The sequence below is a fragment of the Rhinatrema bivittatum genome, chromosome 11, assembly GCF_901001135.1.
Source record: "Rhinatrema bivittatum chromosome 11, aRhiBiv1.1, whole genome shotgun sequence".
Taxonomy (NCBI): domain Eukaryota; kingdom Metazoa; phylum Chordata; class Amphibia; order Gymnophiona; family Rhinatrematidae; genus Rhinatrema; species Rhinatrema bivittatum.
The window spans coordinates 81,529,484-81,552,850 of NC_042625.1; the positions used below are offsets into that span (position 1 = coordinate 81,529,484).

General features: G+C 45.8%; 1 protein-coding gene across 2 annotated transcripts in view; it reads left to right on the top strand.

The window, feature by feature from the left end:
* The first annotated feature begins 6 nt into the window (after window positions 1-6).
* CTPS1 (CTP synthase 1) overlaps window positions 7-23,367 on the top strand; it is a 48,092-nt gene continuing 24,731 nt past the window's right edge. The window contains exons 1-9 of one of the 2 annotated variants that reach the window (XM_029620028.1): window positions 7-144; window positions 2,406-2,586; window positions 4,647-4,817; window positions 12,054-12,154; window positions 13,726-13,842; window positions 19,329-19,412; window positions 19,574-19,654; window positions 21,724-21,875; window positions 22,779-22,911. In XM_029620028.1, coding sequence (XP_029475888.1) covers window positions 2,421-2,586; window positions 4,647-4,817; window positions 12,054-12,154; window positions 13,726-13,842; window positions 19,329-19,412; window positions 19,574-19,654; window positions 21,724-21,875; window positions 22,779-22,911 — 1,005 coding nt within the window. In that variant the 5' untranslated portion in view covers window positions 7-144; window positions 2,406-2,420. Of the gene's footprint in view, window positions 145-478; window positions 633-2,405; window positions 2,587-4,646; window positions 4,818-12,053; window positions 12,155-13,725; window positions 13,843-19,328; window positions 19,413-19,573; window positions 19,655-21,723; window positions 21,876-22,778; window positions 22,912-23,367 lie in introns of those variants that run through there. The other variant, XM_029620029.1, reaches the window with a different exon arrangement.

A 23,367-nucleotide genomic window follows, 5' to 3' on the forward strand; every position in this document is an offset into this window, starting at 1 on the left:
CCCGAACCTGCTGAAGTTGTCATTGCCACCACCGAACTCGTCCTCCAACTTGGTCCTGAAGCTGAAGTTGCTAACCTCACCGCTTCACCCTGCTGAAGCCTGGTAATCTGGCAGCTTCCTGGGAACCAGAGATAGAGACTTGAGGTAAGAGGCTAGGGGAGGATATGTTGGCATTTTTTCTTTTCCTTTTTTTTTTGAATGGTGATGACTGAGGTTTAGCATTCTGGGGGACAGGGGTGAGACAGAGTAGCATTATTGGATAGGTGAGGAGTAGAAGGAGAGGATGTTGGGTGCCATGGGAAGAGGCAAAGACAGAGAGGTTGGTGGGGTGGGAGTGGCTGGTGCTCTGTAGTGGGTGGAGCAGAAGGGGGTGGGGTAGGAGGAGAAGAGAGAAGTGGGTGAGTGCAATAAAGAGAGGGTGGGAAATAGGGGAAGAGAGGTGGGTTGGGGACAGAGAAGGGAATGTAGGGAGAAAGTGTGCTCAGATGAAGGACCAAAGCTGGTGACTGAGGACTGAAGTGCAAGAGCTAAGTCTGCTGTTAGTAAGCTGACAGTAAATTTTCAACAGAGCATACATTTTTTAGCCTGCAATATCCTAGCAGAATTTTAAACACAAGATACTTGTGTACGGTGTGAGTATCTGCTTGTGATGTGGATAAAAGTTTGTGTGTACCTTATGTTGATTGGTATAAAGTACATGTGTGTTGGTGGTGTTCCATTACATGCATCTATTTTTTGACAGAAATATACTTGAAAGGCTTGCAAACACATCTCTGAAATGCCCCCATGAATGCCTCTTTTAATGCAGCCACAATTACACGTTATGAAAAAAAAATAAAAATAAATAAATAAATATATATATATATATATATATATATATATATATATATATATATATATATATCCATATGTGCATAACTCATTATGCACATATGGAGATTCAGCCAGTGGACTGGTATAAGTCCTCATTTTACACACACAAATCCCAAGTGAGCATTTTAAAATGTTACACTTAATATGCTCTTGAGTTAAAGAAATGTCTAATATGTTTAAAAACTGATGCAAGTAGCAGAATTCTCTTTCCATTTAATCTTCATTTTTGGAGGAATGCTATTGAATTATGGTGTCAGTTGAGTTTTGAACATAAAATTCAGATTACTTAAACAGGGAGAGAGAGTAGCGCTATGGGATTGGCATTGGAGATAAGGGGGGAAGAAAATGGCTGGAGAAGAAAAAATAAGATGAGTACCATAGGAATGAGGTAGAATTTTGTGAATACTATAAGAATGTTTTAATTTAATTTAAATTTAGGTCTTTAAGATCATGAGAGGTCTTGAACGATTAGATGTGACTTGGTTATTTACACTTTTGAATAATAGAAGGACTAGGGGGCATTCCATGAAGTTAGCAAGTAGCACATTTAAGACTAATCTGAGAAAATTATTTTTTACTCAATGCACAATAAAGCTCTGGAATTTGTTGCCAGAGAATGTGGTTAGTGTAGCTGGGTTCAAAAAAGGTTTGGATAAGTTCTTGGAGGAGAAGTCCATTAACGGCTATTAATCAAGTTTACTTAGGGAATAGCCACTGCTATTAATTGCAACAGTAGCATGGGATCTTAGTGTTTGGGTAATTGCCAGGTTCTTGTGGCCTGGTCTGGCCTGTTGGAAACAGGATGCTGGGCTTGATGGACCCTTGGTCTGACCCAGCATGGCAATTTCTTATGTTCTTAAAAAATTCAATTTTTTATTTTTGCTTGATGAGTTTTGTACATCCATGTGTTGGCATATTATAAATACATTGCTACTTTATGTTTTCATACATCAGAATAAAAATGATTATTGAAAATACCATTTATCTTATCCTTTTATGTGGTTTTTTGGGCTAAGGACCTCCCTTTCCCTTGGATTTCTTGGGCTAGTTTTGGGCTATATTGTGTCTGTCTTTGGGATTCAAACCAATTTTAAAATCTTATCGCACTGACTGGGCTGCCTGAGGCAAAAAAAAAAAAGGCGCCAGCAACATAGAGGGTTGCTAACACTCGGCCGCCCAGCTGCCCAGCCCAAAACTAGCTCAACCTGCACAACAGAAAAAAGTTAGCCTGATCTCACACTCCTTTTGAATGTGGACTGTTAGCCAGCTGGAAAGTGGGGAGCAGGGTTTGGTGGTTATAGGAAGGGAGCAAATGCTTTTCTCACTTCTTATTCCAGAAGAATGTTGACTATGATTGTCCCAAGGTAGCTGGAGGAGGAAAGGGAGGACAATTTTTTCCTGAGGGAGGGAGAATCCTGAAAAATGGGACCGGGTTGAGAGCCAAATACTTTAGTAAGAGCAATAGTCAGGTCTGAATTTTGTCATGCGTTGGAAAGCTGCTTGTAAAGAGAATTCTGGTTTGGTTTTTCCAGGACATCACCAGACAAATGAAGTACATTTTAGTTACTGGTGGAGTGATTTCAGGCATTGGGAAAGGTATAATTGCCAGCAGCGTTGGGACAATACTGAAATCATGTGGTTTGCACGTCACTTCCATCAAAATTGACCCCTATATTAACATTGATGCAGGCACCTTCTCTCCTTATGAACATGGTAAGTGGCTGTGGTTTGAGGGATTGTGTTGGTGATGCTTTCTGACATTTTTGTTTTTGTTTTTGCTATGTCAGATCTAAATATTTTCTGGTAGTTCCCAAATAGTTTTTTCTTCCAGCAAACATGTCCTTTTATTATATTTTCAATGCTAGTCTTTTGCAGATGAATATATTAATAGTTTAGTCGCTATAGAATCGTTTTTTTCACTTTTCTAAAAATCCAAACCTTAGAAGGCGGAGTTCCTGATATTGTTTTTCCTTTGGGAGGGTCAGTATTCCAGAACTGGCTGCACACTCTCTGTCTCTGTAAAGCTTGGGAAACAGTTTGTATGTATGTGGTGCGAGTCTAGGAATCAGGATTCCAGGAATCTCATTTTGTCTGTCATGGTGACCTTTCTGTATCTCTTTACAGGGGTCATTTATGCCTACTCCTGTCTGGAAGCAATCCTAGTGATGTTGAAATTCTTGACTAATAATTTCGATCATAAATGTTACTTTTCATTTGATTAGTCACCTGCTAGTCAGGTGTATTGGATTGTGAATGCTGACGGTAGTAACATGAACTTGAGAGAAAAAAGAAAAGACTTTGTACTGTTTCCTCACTTTATTGAGCACATTACAATGCTACAGCATCCTCTCTCTGAATGGCCAGTTTATATTTTTGGATGGGGGGAGGAAGGAACCAAGAGGGATGAATGTGGGGCAGAGAATCTATTTTTGTGTTTCAGTCCTGGGGAGACAATGCTTAAAAGGTTTTAAAACTCTTCTATCTTAATCCTCTTACCTATATATTTAAATAAATCCAGTTTATGTCTGTTCCCAATACATGTCGAATGTGAACAGCTGTAGATTTGGAATTTAAAAAACACGAGGTATGGCTATACAGATGTGTACATTTCCTTCCCAAAAATATAAGAAATATATTGAAACAAAATCATAAGACATGTGAATATTACTAAAGAGGATATAAACAGTGCTCTGGAGAATTCTGCAAGCATGGGAGAAGCCTCATAATTAGCCTGTTATGGTATAATTTACAAACCTACTAACTGAATCAGGTGAAGGAGGCTACATTGTGCTTGTAGGGCTGATTGAACAATTAGCTGTTCTCTTGCTCCAGCCTTTCCCCTCCCAGACAGCCTGCAGAGAACAGGAGAGAAGGAGGTGCAGAGCAGATAGAAGGAACATCTCTGCTTCCTAATCCTGTCCTGAAGGGATTAGGAGGGGGAGGAAATGAGGTTGGAGTGGACAGAGCAAGCAGTCAGTTCTATCAAAGACTTTTAATGGCATGATGTCCCTTTAGAAGAATTTAATATTTATGCAATGATTTTTGCATCTGCATATGTGTCCAAACATATAACAGCTGACAGACTTAGTTGTGCTTTGAAAGTGTGTAACTACTCATCTCTTGCAGCTGGCAGGGACGGCATTAATTTCAATTAACAGCATGAGAGACACTCCTGATACTGCATGAAGTTTCAGCATACATAAGCTCATATACTCTGAAAGATGACCAGGAATGTGGTTTAACAAATAACATGTCACAGTTCCTGTTCATACCCCAGATTAGTCCAGACTCCTGGGTTTTGCCTCCCTGCCAGCAGATGGAGACAGAGAAAAATGTTTCACTGACACTGCCATATATCTTAGTGTGCCACCTGCAGTCCCACAGTATTCCTCTGTCTCCAGCAGATGGTAGAGGTGCAAAACCTGCAGTCTACATTTTTGTATTTGTTTTTAAATTATATCCAAGCAATGTAAAGGTTTTCAATCTAATGACTTTGCATAGTTTGAAATGCAAAACTTTATGCAAACTTGCCACATAAGCTACTGCAGAAGCTTGAAAAATCTATTGTAGGGAACCAGTAAACAGGCAGCGTGATAGTCTGAGGAATCTAACTTCAAACGTTGCCTTAAACATTATCAAGCGAAATGGGCTAGCAACCTTTTCCTTTCTTTCCCCTTCAGCCCCCCATCTGTCCTTGTCTCTTGTCTCGCTGCCGGCTTTTTTTTTTTTTTTTTTAATCCATCTTTACTTTGTCCTATGGATCTTTTCTTTAGGGGAAGTGTTTGTTTTGGATGATGGTGGAGAGGTAGACCTGGATTTGGGCAACTATGAGCGCTTCTTGGACATCCGTCTGACCAAAGACAACAATCTGACCACTGGGAAGATCTACCAATATGTCATCAACAAGGAGAGGAAGGGGGACTACTTGGGTAAAACTGTGCAAGGTGACTGGACGTTGGAGTATATTGTGAGAGATTACCTTTTGCATTAATGTAGATTGGCAGGACAGCTGAAACCCAGTGGTGGCTATTGTCAGTGTGAACTTACCATGCACGCTTCCCCCCCCCCCCCCCCCCCTGCTGGAAATTATGCTAATGTTGAAATGTAACTCAAGAGGCCCATATATCATCCTGTTAAAGCTGTGTAAATCTTCCTTGTGCCTTTTTAGGGCAGCATCCCCTATTCTGGGATGGAGCAGAGGGTCCAAACTAGGCATGTTCATATGCTGTCAGCATAGAAGAAGGCTACAAAACCAAGGCCCTGCTTATGCTGTAGAGACCTAACGTGCCAGTTTTTCTGAGTTAGATGCACCCATGTTGCTGGCATTGTGTGGTTATCCTATGTATTCTCCATCCCCCACCCTATAGCTCAGCTTTTGGTCCCTAATCAAAGTGCAGTTCCATTCTTGATCTGGTCTGCGTGCACCTGCAGGCAGGGGTGGTGAACACTGACTGGTGCTAGGTTCTAAGGGATCTTCGTGCTCTCTTTGCTGATGCCCCAGACTCTGCCTGCCTGTCTGTATTCAAACTCCAGTCTCCTACATGGCAGCAGTGGTTCCACTTTTCTCTTAAAACACAATCTTCAAACTTTCCCATGTGCTTAAAAAGAAATACAATTTTGTTGGATAACCTCAAATTAAAGACGCTCACAACTGAGCATTTTCTATAGCAGGACCGACCTTATAGGATATTGAGTCGTACATTATTTTGGCATAAACTCAAGGCATTTTATGTTCGGGAAGCCTTTACCTAAATGACTGAAAGGTGGATATTATGCGATCTGTGCAATCATATGCTTTACATTATTGAATTGTTAATCATTTTTTATGTTGTGCTGTCTGTGATGTAATCAGCTTAGCATATGTTTCACTCTTAGTAGAGTATAACTTATTTATTTCTTCACGTTTATATGCTGCTGATACAGAGGCCCGTAGCAACTTACAAAATAAGCATACTAAAACACTGATGCCAATATAAAATATCAAACAGCATATCAAAACCAGACTGACTAAATCTAAAAATAATAAAATTATGAAATAAAATATAGAAGAATGGTGAAATCTGAAATTATGTATTTGCTATTATCACATGATTGACTCTGCACCATTCTTCTGTAGCGCTGTATTAACATTGAAATAATGTCAACATCCAAAGGAAATGCCCTGACATATATTTTTTTTAAATAACACTTTATTTTATAATAACTAAATTTGTAAAAAGGGGTATTTTAGCCATAAGCTGAGTAGATGTGATCTAAAAATCCTAGAATAGTCACATGAAGTTTTGTAAAGTAAGCTATCTTTGGAGGAACCCCCTTTATTATAAATTTTATGAAGTAGTTTAGCTGCTGTTTTCATCCATGTTAATGCACAGAAATAAATGGCTAACAAAAATAAAAGAAAAATATATAAGGTAACATCGTATATCTTTGAGTCCCCAAATAAGTTTGTAAAGTCATTCTTGCCTTTAGACCCAAGAATCCATTCAACCTGTTCATACCCCAGATCAGTCCAGATAAGTGGGGTTTATATCCTTACCAGCAGATGGATGCAGAGAATAAAAACTTTTTTCAGGTACTGCTATTTAACAGTGTGCCACCTGCATGCCCTCAGTATGTCTGTCTCCAGCAGGTGGTAGAGGTGCTAACCAGCAGCCTAAGATCTAGTTTAGTTTAAAAATAAAAAATAAGAAAAGGAGATAAGTGAAGACTGATGCTCCCCGAGGTGTTAAGTTCCTTCCTGGGCCATTCCTCGGGTTGAGCAAGCAAGCGGGGGTGGGATGGGGTTGGTAATCCCTAGCCAAGCTCAACCCTTGATTTTCCAGGGTGGTAGGAAAAGCCAGAGGTCCTGGTTCCCTCGCTTTCCCTGAGGCCGCCTCACCTGCCTGTCGACTAGACCAACCAGGAGCATCCAGAAGCAGGAATGTGCATCTTCCTTTTTCTCTCTGGGTTGCTCGGTGGGTGTGTAACTTTTTTTTTTTTTTTTTTTTTAATGCAGGCCTTTTTTCGGCTGTGTCGGTGGTCGTCTGTGCAGTGCAGTCTTCTCATTGGGGGTGAGAAGGGACATGCATGGCTCAGCTGTAGCACTCGCGGTCGGGAAAGTGCTAGCAACAGTATCGCAAGCGTTTTCACAGTGCTCGGGGTTATTTTGCTGCTGGCCATGACAGAATCATGGCACCTCCCATGAAGCGCGGAAGAGTTTGTTGAGCCTGTGGTGTGAGGCAATTGCACCTCAATGGGGCCTCATGCGCCATCTGTGCCTCTTGAGAGGGAAGGGTCCTTGGCAAAAGGCCAACAGGCGGATGCTGTGCATGTTAGGCAGACCCCGTTCTGAAGGCTGCGGGGGGAGATCAAAGGAGATGGTGGCCATGTTGCCTCTACTTGGCAGGAGGCCTGCAATGGATAGGGAATTCAGAGACTCTCCAGTACAGCAAAGGCCTGTAGAGGATTGTGAAGATGCAGGCTAGCCAGGAGAGGACATGGTGGAAAAGGATGCCGGTGGGGCTGGTGGCTTTTCTGCATATTTTGTGTTGCTGCTGAATGAGGCCTATCTCGCTAAGAAAGAAGAATCCTCACGCTGAGGCGCAGCCCAGGTCGGGGTGGGTGGGGGGTGGGTGCATTCTTCATCTGCTGGGCCTAGGACACCCGTCGGGGGTGTAGGATGACTCCTCGGAAGCTTCGGAGGGAGACGTTGCACAAGGAGGATCCACGAAATGCAGGATCAGCGCCCAGGTGCAGTGACTCTGATGTTGAAGAGGTTCCTCTCGTGGAAGGGGACAATGCTAGGGCGGTAAGATTCCTCTCTAAGGAGGAGTTGTGGCCTCTCATTCCCCAGGTGCTGGAAGAGCTGGGCTCAAGGTCACGCAGGAGAATTCGGATAATGAGGCTGTAACCCCAGTATTGGATGGACTGCCAAAGGCTTTCCCTTTGCTGAAGAAGGTAAAGAAGCAGATTGACAGGAATGGGATTTCTCCGAGGCAGGTCTGAAGGTGGCCAGGGCTATGGCTAGGTTGTATTCCTTGCTGGAGGACTCTTTGGAGGTTTGGAAGCTTCCAAAGGCAGATGCACTGGTGTCTGCGGTAACTAAGATGACTATTCCTGTAGCAGGTTCAGCGTGCTAAAGAATGTCCGGGATTGATAGCTAGAGATCTTGAAGAGGCTGTTTGAGGTCTTAGCTTTGAGCCTTCGAGTTGCAGTCTGTGCTAGCCTAATGCAGAGAACTTTGTTCGTGCTAGGTGCAGGAGAAGACATTGGGGGGCCTCTGATTCCAACCAGAAGGCTCTGTTGGAGGCAGAGTGGCCTATGTGGTGGATGCCCTGTATGATATGGTTGACATCCGCCAGGAATATAGTGTCTGCAATAGCTGTCTAGAGACTCCTGTGGTTGCCTAATTGGGTGGCGGATGTGTGGTCAAAAGCACAGCTTTGTAATTTCCCCGTCAAAGGAAAGCTGCTGTTCAGCGAAGATCTGGAGAAGCTGATGAAGCATTTCGCAGAATCAAATGGGAACAAGTTGCCTAAAGATGATAAAGCTGGCAAGAAAGACTTTTCCACTGTACTTCGGGAAATGAGGTTTTGCTCTAATAGGATTTCTAGAGAGGTTATCCCTTTTTTACGAGGAGTGGACCAAAATCACTTCTGCTCAGTGGGTTCTGGAAGTGATAAGGGATGGCTACACCTTAGGCTTCCTTAATGGGGGTGCGAAAATTCTGTGGTGTCCCATTGTGCTTCGCCTGCCAAGTGGGCAGCGACATGCTCTTAAGGCTGCAGCGCCTGGAAGCCATCGTCCCAGTTCTCCTAAGAGAGCAAGGTCCAAGAAGATATTTGTTTTTCTTCGTGGTTCCCAACAAGGAGGGTTCTTTTCAGCCCATTCTAGATCTGCAGAGAGTCAGTGTATCCTTGCGGGTGCCGCACTTTCGTATGGAGACGACGCAGACGCTGATTGCAGCACTGTGCAAGGGGGAGCTTCCCGCCTCCTTGGATCTAACGGAAGAGTACCTGCGCATTCCTATCTGAGCAGACCATCAAAAGATTCTGTGCTTCACTTGCTGGGAGAGCATTTTCAGTTTTGAGCATTTCCCTTCGGGCTGGCAACTGCACCAAGAGTTTCATGAATATGATGGTGGTGGCGTAAGCTCTTATGAAGGAAGAGGTCCTAGTACATCTGTACCTGGATGATTGGCTCATTCGGGTGAAGTCAGACATGGAGTGTCGCTGTTCCATCCGAGTAACGGAACACCTAAGGTTTCTGAGTTGGGTGATTAAACCTGGCAAAGAGCCATTGGAATATCTGGGGGCTTGATTCGATACCCAGTTAGATAAGGTGTTCCTTACCCCGGAGAGGGTGATCAAGTTGCAGGCTTAAGCTGTTCGGCTGCTGAATCTGTTGGTTCCCAAAGACTTGGATTATTTACAAGTTCTAGGTTCCATGGCGTCTACTCTGAAGTTGGTGCCATGGGCTTTTGCTGACATGTGACCTCTCCAGAAGGGTTTTTTGTCCTGTTGGAATCCATTGTCTGAGGAGTTTCAGCTACTGATGTCACTCCAGGGGGAATCCAGATCCAGTCTCTCACAGTGGCTGTCGTGTCTCAGTTTGGAGAAAGGAGTGGATCTGGAGGTTCTGGACTGGGTGGTTGTGACCACAGATGCTAGCCTCAGTAATTGGGAAGTAGTATGTCAGGGATTGGCGGCCCAAGGTCAGTGCTTGCTAGTAGAGGTATTCTGGTTTATCAACTGTCTGGAAACGAGAGCAGTTTGCAGGGCGTTACTCATCTTCCTTCCATGGATTCAGGGGCATGTGGTGCGCGTGTTCTTGGACAATGCAATGACAGTGGCCTACATCAATCAGTAAGGAAGAATGAAGAGTCGTTTACTGGCTTAGGAGGTTCAAGAGCTCTTTGGGCAGAAACGCATCTAGCAGTACTAGCAACTTCTCACGTGGTAGGATTGGACAATGTGCAGGCGGATTATCTCTGTCAACAGCTGGATCCAGGGGCATGGGAGCTGTCAGCGGAGGCCTTTGCCCTCATTTGGCACAGGTGGGATGAGCCATGGTTCAATCTCATGGCAACTCGGCCAAATGCCAAGGTGATTAGGTTTTTCAGCCGCAGGACGGAATTTGGCTCTGAAGGCTCTAGTGCAGCCATGGCCAGTGAGATTTCTGTATTTCCCCCATGGCTCCCCCGTGCGGTAAGTCAGATTGACCTGGTAAGTCAGGTGCTACGTCACATCTAACATCCAGGAAGAGTGATCCTGGTGGCGCTGGAATGGCCAGGCTGTCCATGGTTTGCGGATTTGGTTCATCTGGCAGTAGTGTCCATCCGATTGTCACCTGTGGAGATTGCTGAGCCAAGGGCCCATCTTTTTGGAGCAGGCAGATTGCTTCTGTCTAGCAGCCTGACTTTTGAGAGGTGACTCTTCCACTTGAAGGGGTATTTAGAACTGATGATAACTACTGTTTCAGGCTAGGAGGTCATCTATTTTTTGGCATATATCTCAGATGCCAGTGTGGAGAGTGTTTGTCATGGTGTGGGGTCCATGACATTGATCCTTTGCAGGTGGACATTGCCCGGGTCTTGGCGTTTTTGCAAGATGACTTGTCAAAAGATTTAGCCTATAATTCTCTCCAAATCCAGGTAGCAACCTTGGGCTGTTTCCGAGGGAGACTTCAAGGGAGGCCGCTAGTGTCTCATCCTGACATCATATGTTTTCTTAAAGGAGCAAAACATTTGCATCCTCAGGTTCATAGGATATGTCTGTCTTGGAACCTTAATCTGGTTCTTCAATTACTATGTGGACCTCCCTTTTTGAGCCATTGAGAAAAGCGTCTTTGAAGGACCCCACCTTGAAAGCCGTGTTCCTGGTGGCTATTTGTTCGGCTAGGTGAATTTCAGAGTTACAAGCCTTATCGTGCAGTGATCTTCTTTTTGCAGATTTCAGACGATGGAGCCTCGTTGGATACGGTTCCTTCCTTTTTACCCAAAGTCGTATCTGCCTTTCATCTTGGCCAGATGGTGGAATTGTCAGCCTTTCCGCATCTGACATCTGCTTCGCCCCACGCGAAGGAGCTTCACCTTTTGGACGTGCATCAGGTTCTATTGCGGAATCTCAAGGTTACAAATGACTTTCAGAGGTCGGATCATCTTTGTTTTATTCAGTGGAGTAAATTGGGGTTGCAAAGTGGCTAAGAGCATGATTGCGAGATAGTTGAAGGAAGTGATTATTTTGGCCTATATCTGCAAGGGTCGGTTGGATCCGGAGGGGCTGTGGTGCGTTCTTCTAGGGCACAGGCAGCCTCCTGGTTGGAGTGCCAGTTGGTATCTCCGCAGGAGATTTGTCAAGCAGCGACTTGGTCGTCTTTGCACACTTTTACCAAACATTACCGTTTTGGATGTTCGGCCTTCGGAGGGTGTCACGTTTGAAAGTGTACTGTGTGTAGGTCTTTAGGGTTTCCCGCCCAGTGTAGAGGGGCTTGGATACATCCCACTTGTCTGGACTGATCTGGGGTGTGAGCAGAAAAGGAAAATTTGATTCTTACCTGCTAAATTTTATTCATGGAATCCCACAAATCAGTCCAGACCCCTGTCCCCTTATGGTTACAAAAGACCTTTCCTGTTTCTGGATGCTGCTGGCGATGCAGAATTTAAACAAGAATGTGCATAGTTTAAGCAGTTTTGGGGTTGGAAGTTTTTCCATTACCGTAAGTTGAGAGTTCAGTTTTGTTGGGGGTTCTGACTTTAATCCTCCGTTCGCTCTAGAGAATCCTTGGTGTTTGGGTACAGGTCAGTACTGAGGGACTGCTGGTGGCACTCTCGGATAAGTAGCAGTACCTGAGTAGTTTTTATTCTCTGTCTCCAACATCTGCTGGTAGGATGCAAAACCCACTTGTCTGGACTGATCTGTGGTATTCCAGGAATGAAAATTAGCAGGTTAGAACCAATTTTCCTTTAAGTTAAACTGAAAAGGCCTGTGTCTACTGTAAATAGATTTACCATACTGAGTCAGACCAAAGGTCCATCAAGCTCGGCATCCTGTCTCCAATAGTGGCCATTCCAGGTCACAGGTACCTGGCAGGATCACACAGGGTAGATACATTGCATGCTGCTTGTCCCAGGCACGATCGGTGGCTGTCCCCAGCATGCAGAGGGAGGGATGTTCTCTCTAATCACTGCTTTCTCTCTGCAGTGGTTCCTCACATCACAGATGCCATTCAGGATTGGGTGATGAGGCAAGCGCTGATTCCGGTGGATGAAGATGGCATTGAGCCCCAAGTGTGTGTCATTGAGGTCTGTCCTGCTTCTTTTGTTCTTTAGTTTTATATTGGAGCATTTCTTTGATTAAACTCGGGTACAAAATTTCTACCCCATGACTTTTTATTTGTCAAGCGATATTAAAATATTTTGAATTCAAATTGAAGGCCTGAATTACTAAGGCTTTTTTTCACATTCTGTGTCTATAGGAGAAAAGCTTAGTAAGTCAGGCCTGTATCGAATACTTCAACTTATGCTAGATTGGCAGGGCTCAGTTTGCCCAGAACAAGAACATAAGATATGCCATACTGGGTCAGACCAAGGGTCCGTCAAGCCCAGCATCCTGCTTCTAACAGTGGCCAATCCAAGTCACAAGTACCTGGCAAGTACCCAAACATTAGGTAAATCACAAGCTACTATTGCTTATTAATTGATAGCAGTTTATGGATTTTTCCTCTAGGAACTTAACCAAACATTTTTTTTTAACCCAGTTACACTAACTGCTGTAACCACATCCTCTGGCAATGAATTCCGAAGTATATGAGAATTTTCTTCGATTTGTTTTAAATAAGCTGCTTTCTAACTTCATGGAGTGCCCCTTTGTCCATCTGTTATCTGAGAGAGTAAATAACCGATTTACATTAATTTGTCTAAAGTATGAAGTATCTAAATTACTTCCATTATTGATTCTAAAAGATTTCCTGTTATTTGGCTGATAGGATAATTGCCTGGTTCAGTATTATTTTCCCATTTAAACTGAGGCTCCATATTTGTCATCGGCCAGGTGACTTGTAAACCCCCTGTCGCGAAAGAATCCCTGCATAGAGGGTAACCTTGGTTTTAAATGGATCTAGACATTTTTGCATAAAAACCTTTCCCAGGTTAGAATGCGCTGTCTGACAGTGTAGCCCAAGATAAATCTGTGCTTAACAAGTTTCCTTTCTCAAATAGCTTTCAAACTACATAGAAAGTAATTTAGGTAACATTTGAATTTGCAGCTCTTAAAACTTGTACACTACAAATGTCGTCCAGTGTGTTGTCTTATAGTCAATAGTTTATAGTAACAATGTTGGTTAAGACATTTTGAGTCTGATTTGGAAGGGGATTTTGTATATGCGTAAAAGGAGATGCTGGTTTTTTTATGACAAAACTTGTCAAAGTTCGTCTGGGAATGCAAGAGACTCCATAGTGGAGTTAGCTTCACAATCACACTGAACATTCAGTTGTGCATCTTGTGCTAAATTTTATTAATAGAGCTTTTCATTATTTGTTGATTTGTATTGGTTAGGCACAAGGAAATGGTGGCGTTTTAAGATCCTGCATGTCCCTTGCTCTCTGAAGTAGAAGCACGATGCATGGAACTTTCCAAGTATTGTATTGCAATATTTTGCCTCACTTTTAGATTGTAGCCCTGAGGAGTGGTGATAGTTGAGGTTATTTGCTGCTGTTTTCAGTCTAGGAAGTGACAGATGTCCTACAGGCTCTCATAGTCTAATAATGTGAGGGTGGGAGAGAATGTAGCTTTTTTTCCCCCCCCCCCCCCAGCAAATTACAGTGCTAAACTTTTTTTTTTTTTTGTTGTTTAACGGAGTTTCTTCTTATTCCAGCTTGGGGGCACAGTTGGAGATATAGAGAGCATGCCCTTCATTGAAGCTTTCCGCCAGTTCCAGTTCAAAGTCAAGAGAGAGAATTTCTGCAATATCCATGTCAGCCTGGTGCCCCAGGTAAGTAGTGGGACATAACTTGCATTATCAGGTTCGTTATAGGAGCACATTTTGCATTTGTAATGTGCGTAACCACATAATCTTGCATTCGCTTTACTACTACCAGACCGGTCCAGATGTATGGGTTATGCTCCCCCTACCAGCAGATGGAGACAGAACAACTAGATGGCTGATACTACCATATGTAGGGACTTGTACAGCCTGCAGCACCTCAGTATTGCTCTGTCTCCAGCAGATGGTAGACGAGGAAGCCTGGTGCTGCAGAGAGATCTGGGTAAAATTTGTTCCTGAAGGGATGGGCCAGTAGTCTCTCTCCAATTGGGTGGGGTCTCATAGTGTACAATAAATTCTATAAAAAGAAAAATTCGGGCTCAGCAGAGGAAAATCTAAAATTGTAGAGAATCTTAGTTTTACCATATCTCACTGGGGGTGACCTTTTCAGGTGTGAGGAACCTGGCAAGAGAAATTCTGACTGTGAGGTTCCTCCAGCCTTGGGTGGGAAGCTCCTCTAGTAATATGTATGAAGGACCTCTAAGTGTTTGAAACCACGAAGTTGGGAGCTCTGTTGGGGATTTCAACAGCTCCCGTTTCGGAGCTGCTGGGCGCAGAAGAGTCTAATTTTTTGGGGTCTCCCGATTTGAGCCTCGTGCGGTCCCTCGACGTGGTCCCTGACCACCACCCCCCCCCCCCCCCCCCGGCAAGTGTAGGCCTCGTTTTTCGTCTGAATTTGTGCTTCTCATGTACAAATCCTATCTGGCCAGCTTGCAGGAGGAGGACCCCTCACCCGGTCCCCTGCCAGCTAAACTCCCACGGATGGACCCTCTGCTGGCTCCTGATGCGCAAAGATCTGCCGGTTATAGGTGGTCCCGGGGGCCCCTCCCTTCCCGGACCCTCCGGCGCCTTTGGGGACCCCGGATCCGAATTTGGTTTTAGTGGAGACGCTTCCTCCTCTGGAAGGGGATGATCCCAGAGTTCTCCGCCTGTTTCAGAAAGAGGAATTGGATCCCATCATCCCCTTTGTCCTTCAGGAGTTAGGGATTGAGGGCCCCCCCAGCTGATACTCTTACCGCTGCGCTACCCAAGCACATGGACCCGGTCCTGGCGGGACTCAGGGCTCCGGCGGCCGTTTTTCCTTTTCATCCTATGCACAAATTGCTACTCCTCCGGGAATGGGAGGCTCCCAAAGTGGGACTTCGCGTCGGGAGGGCCATGGACAAGCTTTACCCTCTCCTGGAGGACTGTCTAGAAATGCTAAAGACCCCCATAGTGGATACGTCAGTTTCCGCGGTGACCAAGCACACCACAATTCCGGAAGGGGGTGCTACCGCTTTAAAGGATGTACAGGATCGCAAACTCGAATTCCACCTCAAGCGGATCTTTGAGGTGCTGGCATTGGGAGTTCGGGCGTCTATTTGCAGCAGTCTCATGCAGCAGGCAGGCCTTAGGTGGGTCCAAAAGTTACTCGGCACCCAAGACCTCCCGGCTGCAGAGGCAGAGCAGGCTGAAAGGTTGGAAGGAGTCATTGCCTACGGAGCAGATGCTCTATACGATCTTCTCTGCGTCCAGGCAAAAGCGATGGCCTCTGCAGTCTCTGCCAGACGGCTCCTCTGGTTACGCAATTGGTCAGCGGATTCGGCATCCAAGACACGTTTAGGCACTCTGCCTCTTAAGGGTAAGTTGCTTTTTGGTGAGGACCTTGAGCAGCTCATTGATTCCTTGGGTGATAACAAGGTGCATAAACTGCCGGAGGACCGACCGAAGCATTCTCGAGCTTTTTGTGCCTTCCCGGTTTTGGGGCCAGCGTCTATATATGGCTAGGGGATGTGGTGCTACTTTTCAGGATTATCCTTCCAGGTCTCAGTCTTGGTCTCAGCCTTTTCAAGGTTGCCGCCCCTTCCGCGAGGGGGCCTCCCAGCGTTCCACCCCAAAGTCCGCTTCCCAATGAAATTCGGTCGACCCATTCTTCAGTTCCCAATCTAGAAGGTCACCTCTCCCGATTCGTCGAGGAATGGGTCAAGATCACATCAGACCAGTGGGTTCTCGATTTATCCAAGATGGTTACGCTTTAGAGTTAGTTTTCTCGAGATCTGCCAGACCTTTATGTGGTCTCTCCTTGCGGTTGTCTCAAGCGGGATGCGGTGGCCCAAACCCTTACCAGGCTCCAGCTGCTGGGCGCCATTGTACTGGTCCCAGAAGAGGAGCTCGGCGCAGGCCAGTATTCCATCTACTTCATAGTGCCCAAAAAGGAGGATTCCTTTCGTCCGATCTTGAATTTCAAGAGGGTCAACCGGGCCCTCAAGGTGCCTGATTTCCAGATGAAGACCCTGAGGGTGGTAATAGCGGCGGTGTATCCCGGTGAATATTTAGCCTCTCTCGACCTGACTGAGGCGTACTTACACATCCCGATTCGCCCTGACCACCAGAAGTTCCTTCGCTTCCACATCTTGGTCCAGCATTTTCAGTTCCGGGAGCTTCCTTTCGGTCTCGCATCCGCAGCGGGCACCTTCACCAAGGTTGTGGTGGCAGCGGTTCTCCAGGAAGGAGTCTTGGTCCATCCTTATCTGGACGATTGACTCGTGAGGGCCAAATCGGAGGTTCTTTGCCGGCAGGCGGTCGACCAGGTTCTAGCTCTTCTTAACTCTCTCGGGTGGATAGTCAACTTCCCCAAAAGCCATCTACAGCCTTCCCAGGTGTTGGAGTTTCTGGAGGCCCAGTTCGATACCCGGGTTGGCAAAGTGTTTCTGCCCCGTTCCCGGGCACTCAAGCTCGTCGACCAGGTACGCAACCTCATGTCACTTCCGCTCCCATCGGTATGGGACTACCTCCAGGTATTGGGGACTATGGCCTCCACCATCGACCTCGTCCCCTGGGCTTTTGCGCATATGCGACCGTTACAGAGAGCTTTGCTATCCCGCTGGCAGCCGGTGTCTGAACAGTTTCAAACGATTCTTCCGCTTTCGGACTCTATCATCGCCGACATGCAGTGGTGGCTTTCACTCCCACATCTTCTGAAGGGAATGCCTCTTCGGATCCCACAGTGGATCATAGTCACCACGGATGTCAGTCTCTCCAGCTGGGGAGCAGTCTGTCAGTCCCAGACCACTCAGGGATACTGGTCCCCAGTCCAATCCCGTTGGCACGTCAATCGGCTGGAAGCCCGGGCGGTTCGCTTGGCCCTCCAGGAGTTTTTGCCTCTGCTCCGAGGCAAGGCAGTGAGAGTCCTCTCCGACAACTCCACTACTGTAGCCTATATCAACCGGCAGGGGGGACTCGGAGTCGCCTGATGGCCCTGGAAGCCAGCCTGCTCCTTGCTTGGGCGGAGCGCCACCTGGATTGCCTGGCAGCCTCCCACATAGCAGGCAAGGAGAACATGCAAGCCGATTTTCTCAGTCGCCAGCGTCTTGATCCGGGAGGTGGGAGCTCTCGGACGAAGCCATGGACTTGATCATCAGCAGGTGGGGTCCCCCGCACCTGGACCTCATGGCGACCTTGGGCGATTCAAAGGCTAACAGGTTCTTCAGTCGCTGGAGGGAGCACTGTTCGGAGGGAGTGGATGCTCTAGCTCTCCCCTGGCCCTCTAATGTCGTCCTCTGTGTTTCCTCCGTGGCCTCTCGTGGGCATAGTGCTGCAAAGAATAGAACTTCACGAGGGGCCGGTCATCCTGGTAGTTCCGGAATGGCCCCGCAGGCCGAGGTTCGCGGATCTGGTCAACCTGGCATCGGACGGCCCTCTTCGACTCGGCCATCTTCCTCGTCTGCTTCGACAGGGTCCCGTATTTTTTCGACCAGGCAGATTGCTTTTGTCTAGCAGTCTGGCTTTTGAACGGAGACGTCGGAGACGGAAAGGCTATAAGGAGGAGGTGATTACCATTCTCCTGCGGGCGCGTAAGTCATCTACTTCCTTGACTTATGTTCGTGTTTGGAAAGTCTTTGAGAATGCCTGTTCGGAATCGGGTGTCTCGGCACGCTCGGCTCCGGTCTCTGTAGTTTTTTCCTTTCTTCAGAAAGGTCTCTCCCAGAGTCTTTCCTTCAATTCGTTGCGCATCCAGGTGACCGCTCTCTGTTCTCTTCTCGGTTGAGTTGACGGGCACTCCTTGGCGTCTCACCCGGACGTTGCTCGGATCTTGAAGGGCGCCAAACACTTGAGGCTTCCCGTCCATCCCACATGTCTGTCCTGAAATCTCAATTTAGTCCTCCGGGCTCTCAGTAGGGCTCCGTTTGAACTTCTCCGATGGGCTACCCTAAAGGATCTTACGTTTAAGGCAGTTTTCTATCTGTTCCGCTCGTTGGGTTTCAGAGATTCAAGCGCTGTCCTGTGGGGAGCCCTTTCTGCGTTTTTCGGATTCGGGAGTCTCTCTCAAGACTCTTCCTTCCTCTTTTGCCGAAGGTCGTTTCTTCCTTCCATGTTAATCAGTCAGTGGAGCTTCTTGCATTTTCTGCGGAGGACGTCACGGGTCCCGATGGGGGCAACCTTTGTCGGCTTGATGTGAAACGTGTGTTACTCCGTTATCTTCAAGTTACCAATGAGTTTCGGGTCTCCGATCAAATTTTTGTCCTTTGGAGTGGTCCAAATAGGGGCAACCAGGCTTCTAAGACTACTATTGCTCGTTGGTTGAAGGAAGCGATTGCCAAGGCCGGACAGTTCCTGAAGGCTTGAAGGCTCACTCTTTGCATTCTCAGGCTACTTCGTGGGCGGAGAGTCAGTTGGTCTCTCCGCAAGAGATCTGCAGGGCTGCTACATGGACATCCCTGCATACTTTTGCTCGGCATTACCGTCTGGATGTGCACGCACCGGTCTTTGGTTCTTTCGGACGGCAGGTGCTTTGAGGGGAACTGTCTCAGTCCCACCCGGTTTAGGGAAGCTTTGGTACATCCCATGGTCTGGACTGATCCGGGTACCTGGTTATTAGCTGATGTCTTTTGGATTGTTTGCTTGCAGTACACAAGGAGCCCTATAAACACGTATTTAATGCTTTCTTCCTTTTTTAAAACTTTTTTTTTTTTTTACTTTCCCCAGCTAATTTAGATAGAAGCTAGTTAGCGTTGTCATTTCTTTCCATTAAAGTTAATGGGGGAGGAAGGTGTGTGTGTGTGTGTGTGTGTGTGTGTACACACTGACACACACACACTGTACAAACTGGCCAGGAGCTTAATTGCTAGCTGTGCTGCTGACCCAACTTGCTACCTGCCGGTTGTGACAAACGGTCATTCCAGCAGAGGACTGGCGAGGATCAAAGGCACACTCAGGTCAGCAGTGGGCCTGATGCATTGCTGCAGGAACGGATCTGACCATGCAGTCAGAGCAGTGCATGTTAAGCCGCAGCATCGAAAGGATCTTCATCCAGGACCATACTCGAACAGCAAGTAGCAACTCCTCAGCACTCTTTACTACCAGCTTCGTTAGGAGGAACATGTTAGTAACATTTGCAGATACAGGGATAAAAAATAAAACCCTAATATCTGTTTTGTTTTTTCTTCTACTATTAGCCCAGTGCTACAGGAGAGCAGAAAACCAAACCTACACAGAACAGTGTTCGTGAGCTCCGTGGTCTTGGCCTGTCTCCAGACTTGGTAAACCTCCATGCATTTTTCTAATTCTAGAATTCATGAGACTCTTATCCGACGGTAACAATATATACGTTTTTGGCAGTCTGGGGAGGACTGGGAATTAACTGTTCCGTTCGTGGAACGATACCAGAGCTATTTTTAAAAGGACTTTCTGTCTCTGCCAGGTTGTTTGCAGGTGTTCGACACCTCTGGATACATCAGTAAAGGAGAAGATCTCCATGTTCTGTCACGTGGAGCCAGAACAGGTAAAAGACCAAGCTGTCTCCAGCATAAGTCCATATCAACTTTTACCCCATCCCAGAAACATGGATTTCTCAATTCTGTGGCACATATTTGTAGCCGTAAATACCAGTGGTGGTTATCCCTGACTAGATCTTTCCCAAGGATTGGTTTAACCAGTTACTGGTTGGTTTAGGGTGTACACGAAAAAATGTTCAGTTTAGCTTCTATCTGAATGAAACAGGAAACCAATTTGCTTTGAGTCGTTTATTTCCATTAAAGGGGGGGTGGGGGGGGGGAAGAGTGCATCCTATTTGACTAAGGGGTTTCCCCTCCAAGTTTTATGAAATTTGATGTCTGGCAACATCAGCGGAGGCAACAGCATCTCAAGGCACCAAGATTGGCATGCGAATACCAAAAGAGAGGGCATAGTGGCACAAACAGTGGCAACACCCTATGGCAAACTTGTTGACTATGTGCACTAAGAACGTAGTCAAGAGTCACACACAGGAGAATTAGTACAGTATCACTGACTTTCACACAGAAAAAAAGCAAGCTGCCCCTATCAGTCAGTCTCTGGCAGTTCTGCATATGCTTCAAGAGAAATTCAGTCTGTTTTTTAGAGATATGCAGTCGTATCCTAGTAATATCCAGTTGTACTGTAAAGCTCTGACAGATTAGTTTCTCCTGCTGCTAGCAGCACAACTGACTGTAATAGCACATCTTGCTTTCTCATCTAAATCTAAAGCTTTTTTCCTAAATCTTTTGTCTCTGGAATAAAATGGTCACCTGGAGCTCAAAATGCTTAATTTCACTTCCTCCTAAAAATGGTCAAGCCATGCAGCTGCCAGCTGGGGATAGGCTGGTTGGAAAAGTGCTGAAACATGATCAGTCCTGCTCCTCCTTATCCTGTCCCGAATCTGCTCCACTCTGTCTGGCTTTGCTCTCCCCAGAGGCCATGCTCATTCATTTTAAATGACCTGAACTGAACCAAAAAATGGATCACTTGGATCACATTTTACATTTGGACACTGGTTAGTGAATGCATCGGACACCAGTTATAAATGTAACTTTTAAATGTGAATGGCAGAGCTAATTTCTTGGAGATGGTGGTGGTCGTAGGAAAAGTTTGGATTGCTATCCCTTTCATCTCTAGAGCAACAGGTCAGATCCAGCCCTGTTCTAAGTCGTTACCATCTGGAATCCCATTGTGTGAAATGAGTTTATCTGTGCCCTGCTCCCAGTGGCAGTAATTAGCACCCTATATGCTAATCTTTACTGAGACTGGCAAACAGAAAATGCATTACTTTCTCACCTGTCCCGGTGGTCTCTCCTGAGCAGGGTTGTGATTCTGTGGAAAGGCAATTTGGGAATCCTTAGTTGTGATATATGTTGTTAACTTTCCAGTGCTTCTGAAAGTCTGAGGCCGATTGTTGGGCCAGTCAGATGGTATAGTAATCCTACTTCCATCACACCTGTGCTTGGGCTTTTTATGTTGGAGAAACTCCTGTGGGGATAGCATAGATTTGACTGCTCTTAATGTTCAGTAACAAAGTTTAGAGAAGAGAGGCCAAAAAAATGAAGATTTGTGATTGCAGTCTTAAACCTTGCAGATCACTTTTGGGATATTGCCTCTCCAGTGTTCTGTGATATATATAGTCATTTGTTCTCCATTTGCAATCCAGTAAACGCTATCTATTGAGATTCCCAGATTATGCACAGGGTTAATGATATGTGAACCTTGCTGTATTTATTTCTAAAAGCCAGACACATTTGAGTTCTTAACCTAACCAACTTCCCTAGCTAGCCTTTTGTCCTTATGAGGCTGCTTTAACAGTCTGCTAAAGGATAATCGTGCTGCAGTTAACCTCCGCTCAGTGTGGGATTAGAGAAATACGTTTTATCATTTCATCTAAAACACAGAATGATTTGAGCTTTGCAGTAACCATGCAATATAAGGTTCTGTTGAACTTTGGACTCTTGTCTTGATGTAGCTTTTGCAGTAGACGGGTCTCTTCTGTTGGGACCCTCTGTGAGCAGGGCTGCCTCTGCTTGCTAGCTGCTGACTTTTTTTTTTTTCCCCCATATTAAATAGGTTATTTGCATTCACGACGTTTCTTCCATCTACCGGGTCCCACTGCTGCTAGAAGAACAAGGAGTGGTGGAGTACTTCCGCCACAGGTTGGACCTTCCCATTGAGAAGCAGCCTCGCAGGATGCTTATGAAGTGGAAGGAGATGGCTGACAGGTGCATTCCTGGCCATGAGAGAAAGTCAACTAGCGAAGGCCATAGGACACTACAGCTTGACAAATGCATGGTCTTATTTAAGAACTAAGTATGGGATTTACCCTCCGAGACCTCCCTTCTCATGTCACTTTTCTTTCAAGCTGTGCATCGTACCCCACCCAATATTTTGTGCTCTCTCCCTCTTTCTCACCCCCCCCCCCCCCCCCCCCAAAAAAAAAAAAGAAAATGTCTTAGGTAAACACTTAAAATGACCTAGAGAAGGAGCGGGCGAGATGGCATGGGGCATGAGTTGGTTTGGGGGGCTTTTTGGTCCTGTTGTTGCTCCTCTCCTTCCAACTTGGTCAGAGCCACTGCGGAGGAATCTCTGCGCCCTGAGCCTTTTATTCACGACCACCTGGGGAATTCCCCCCCCCCCCCTATTTTTAATAGATTCCTTCCCCCCCCCCTTCCTAGTCCTAGACACTGCAGCGCCAGTCCTGGGGCCGGGAGCCATGCACCGATTTTTTTTTTTTTTTTTTTTTTTTTTTATTTGTTTCCTTTCCCCCCCCCCCCCCCCCTCCCTATTAACGCATTGAATGTTATCCATTAATTTATGCCCTGACTTCCTGTGAGGTGTGGGCAGTGGTGGCAGAGAAAAATGAGTTAGAAATAGGAAGGCCAGCTTGGTGTCTGCACTCTGCATGTCACAGAGTATTTATTAGCATTTCTTGTCCTAATGGAGTCAACCAACTCCTTGAAGGAGAAGAGCAACCTAACGGAAACAAAAGCAAAACGGCGTGATGGCCCCTAAACTGCAGCACTTTTGTGCAAACGTGTTTTAAGCTCGTTAAGTGGCGTTATAAACAGCAGTAATCGAAGCATGGCAGCGACTAAAAGGTTGCTTTTTTTCCTTTCTGTGCGTAGGTACGATCGCTTGCTGGAAACTTGCTCCATAGCCCTGGTGGGAAAATACACAAAGTTCTCGGACTCCTATGCCTCTGTCATCAAGGCTTTGGAGCACTCTGCCCTGGCTATAAACCATAAACTTGAGATCAAGGTACTGTCCGGCATTAAACAGGGATGTAAGAAATGCCGTATTTTGAGGTTTGATGGAACCCTAGGGTTAAACAAGCTGATTGGGGGGGGGCATGTTTTGCCTTCGATTTCTGATTCAGACAGTTTTGGGGAAGTTTGTATTGCATATCTGCTAGGCTGGATTATATTTTTGGGAGACTGCTAGATAATGCATTTTTTACTGTTTTATATCAATTTCTAAGATTTCTTCTCGGGGGTCCTGGTCAAATGTTTGAAATTGTGAAGTCTGCTGCAAGCCTCGTATCGAGCTGTGTGGCTCCTGATTAATATGGGCTGCACTGAGATTACTTCCAAGCTCTACCTGTAATTCTTTGACTATAGAATTCACCCTTACATTTTTTTTTCTCTTGCCTGTCATTCATGTTTATACATATAAGAATGAAATAACAGCTACTGGTCTGTCCATGAATGGGCAAGG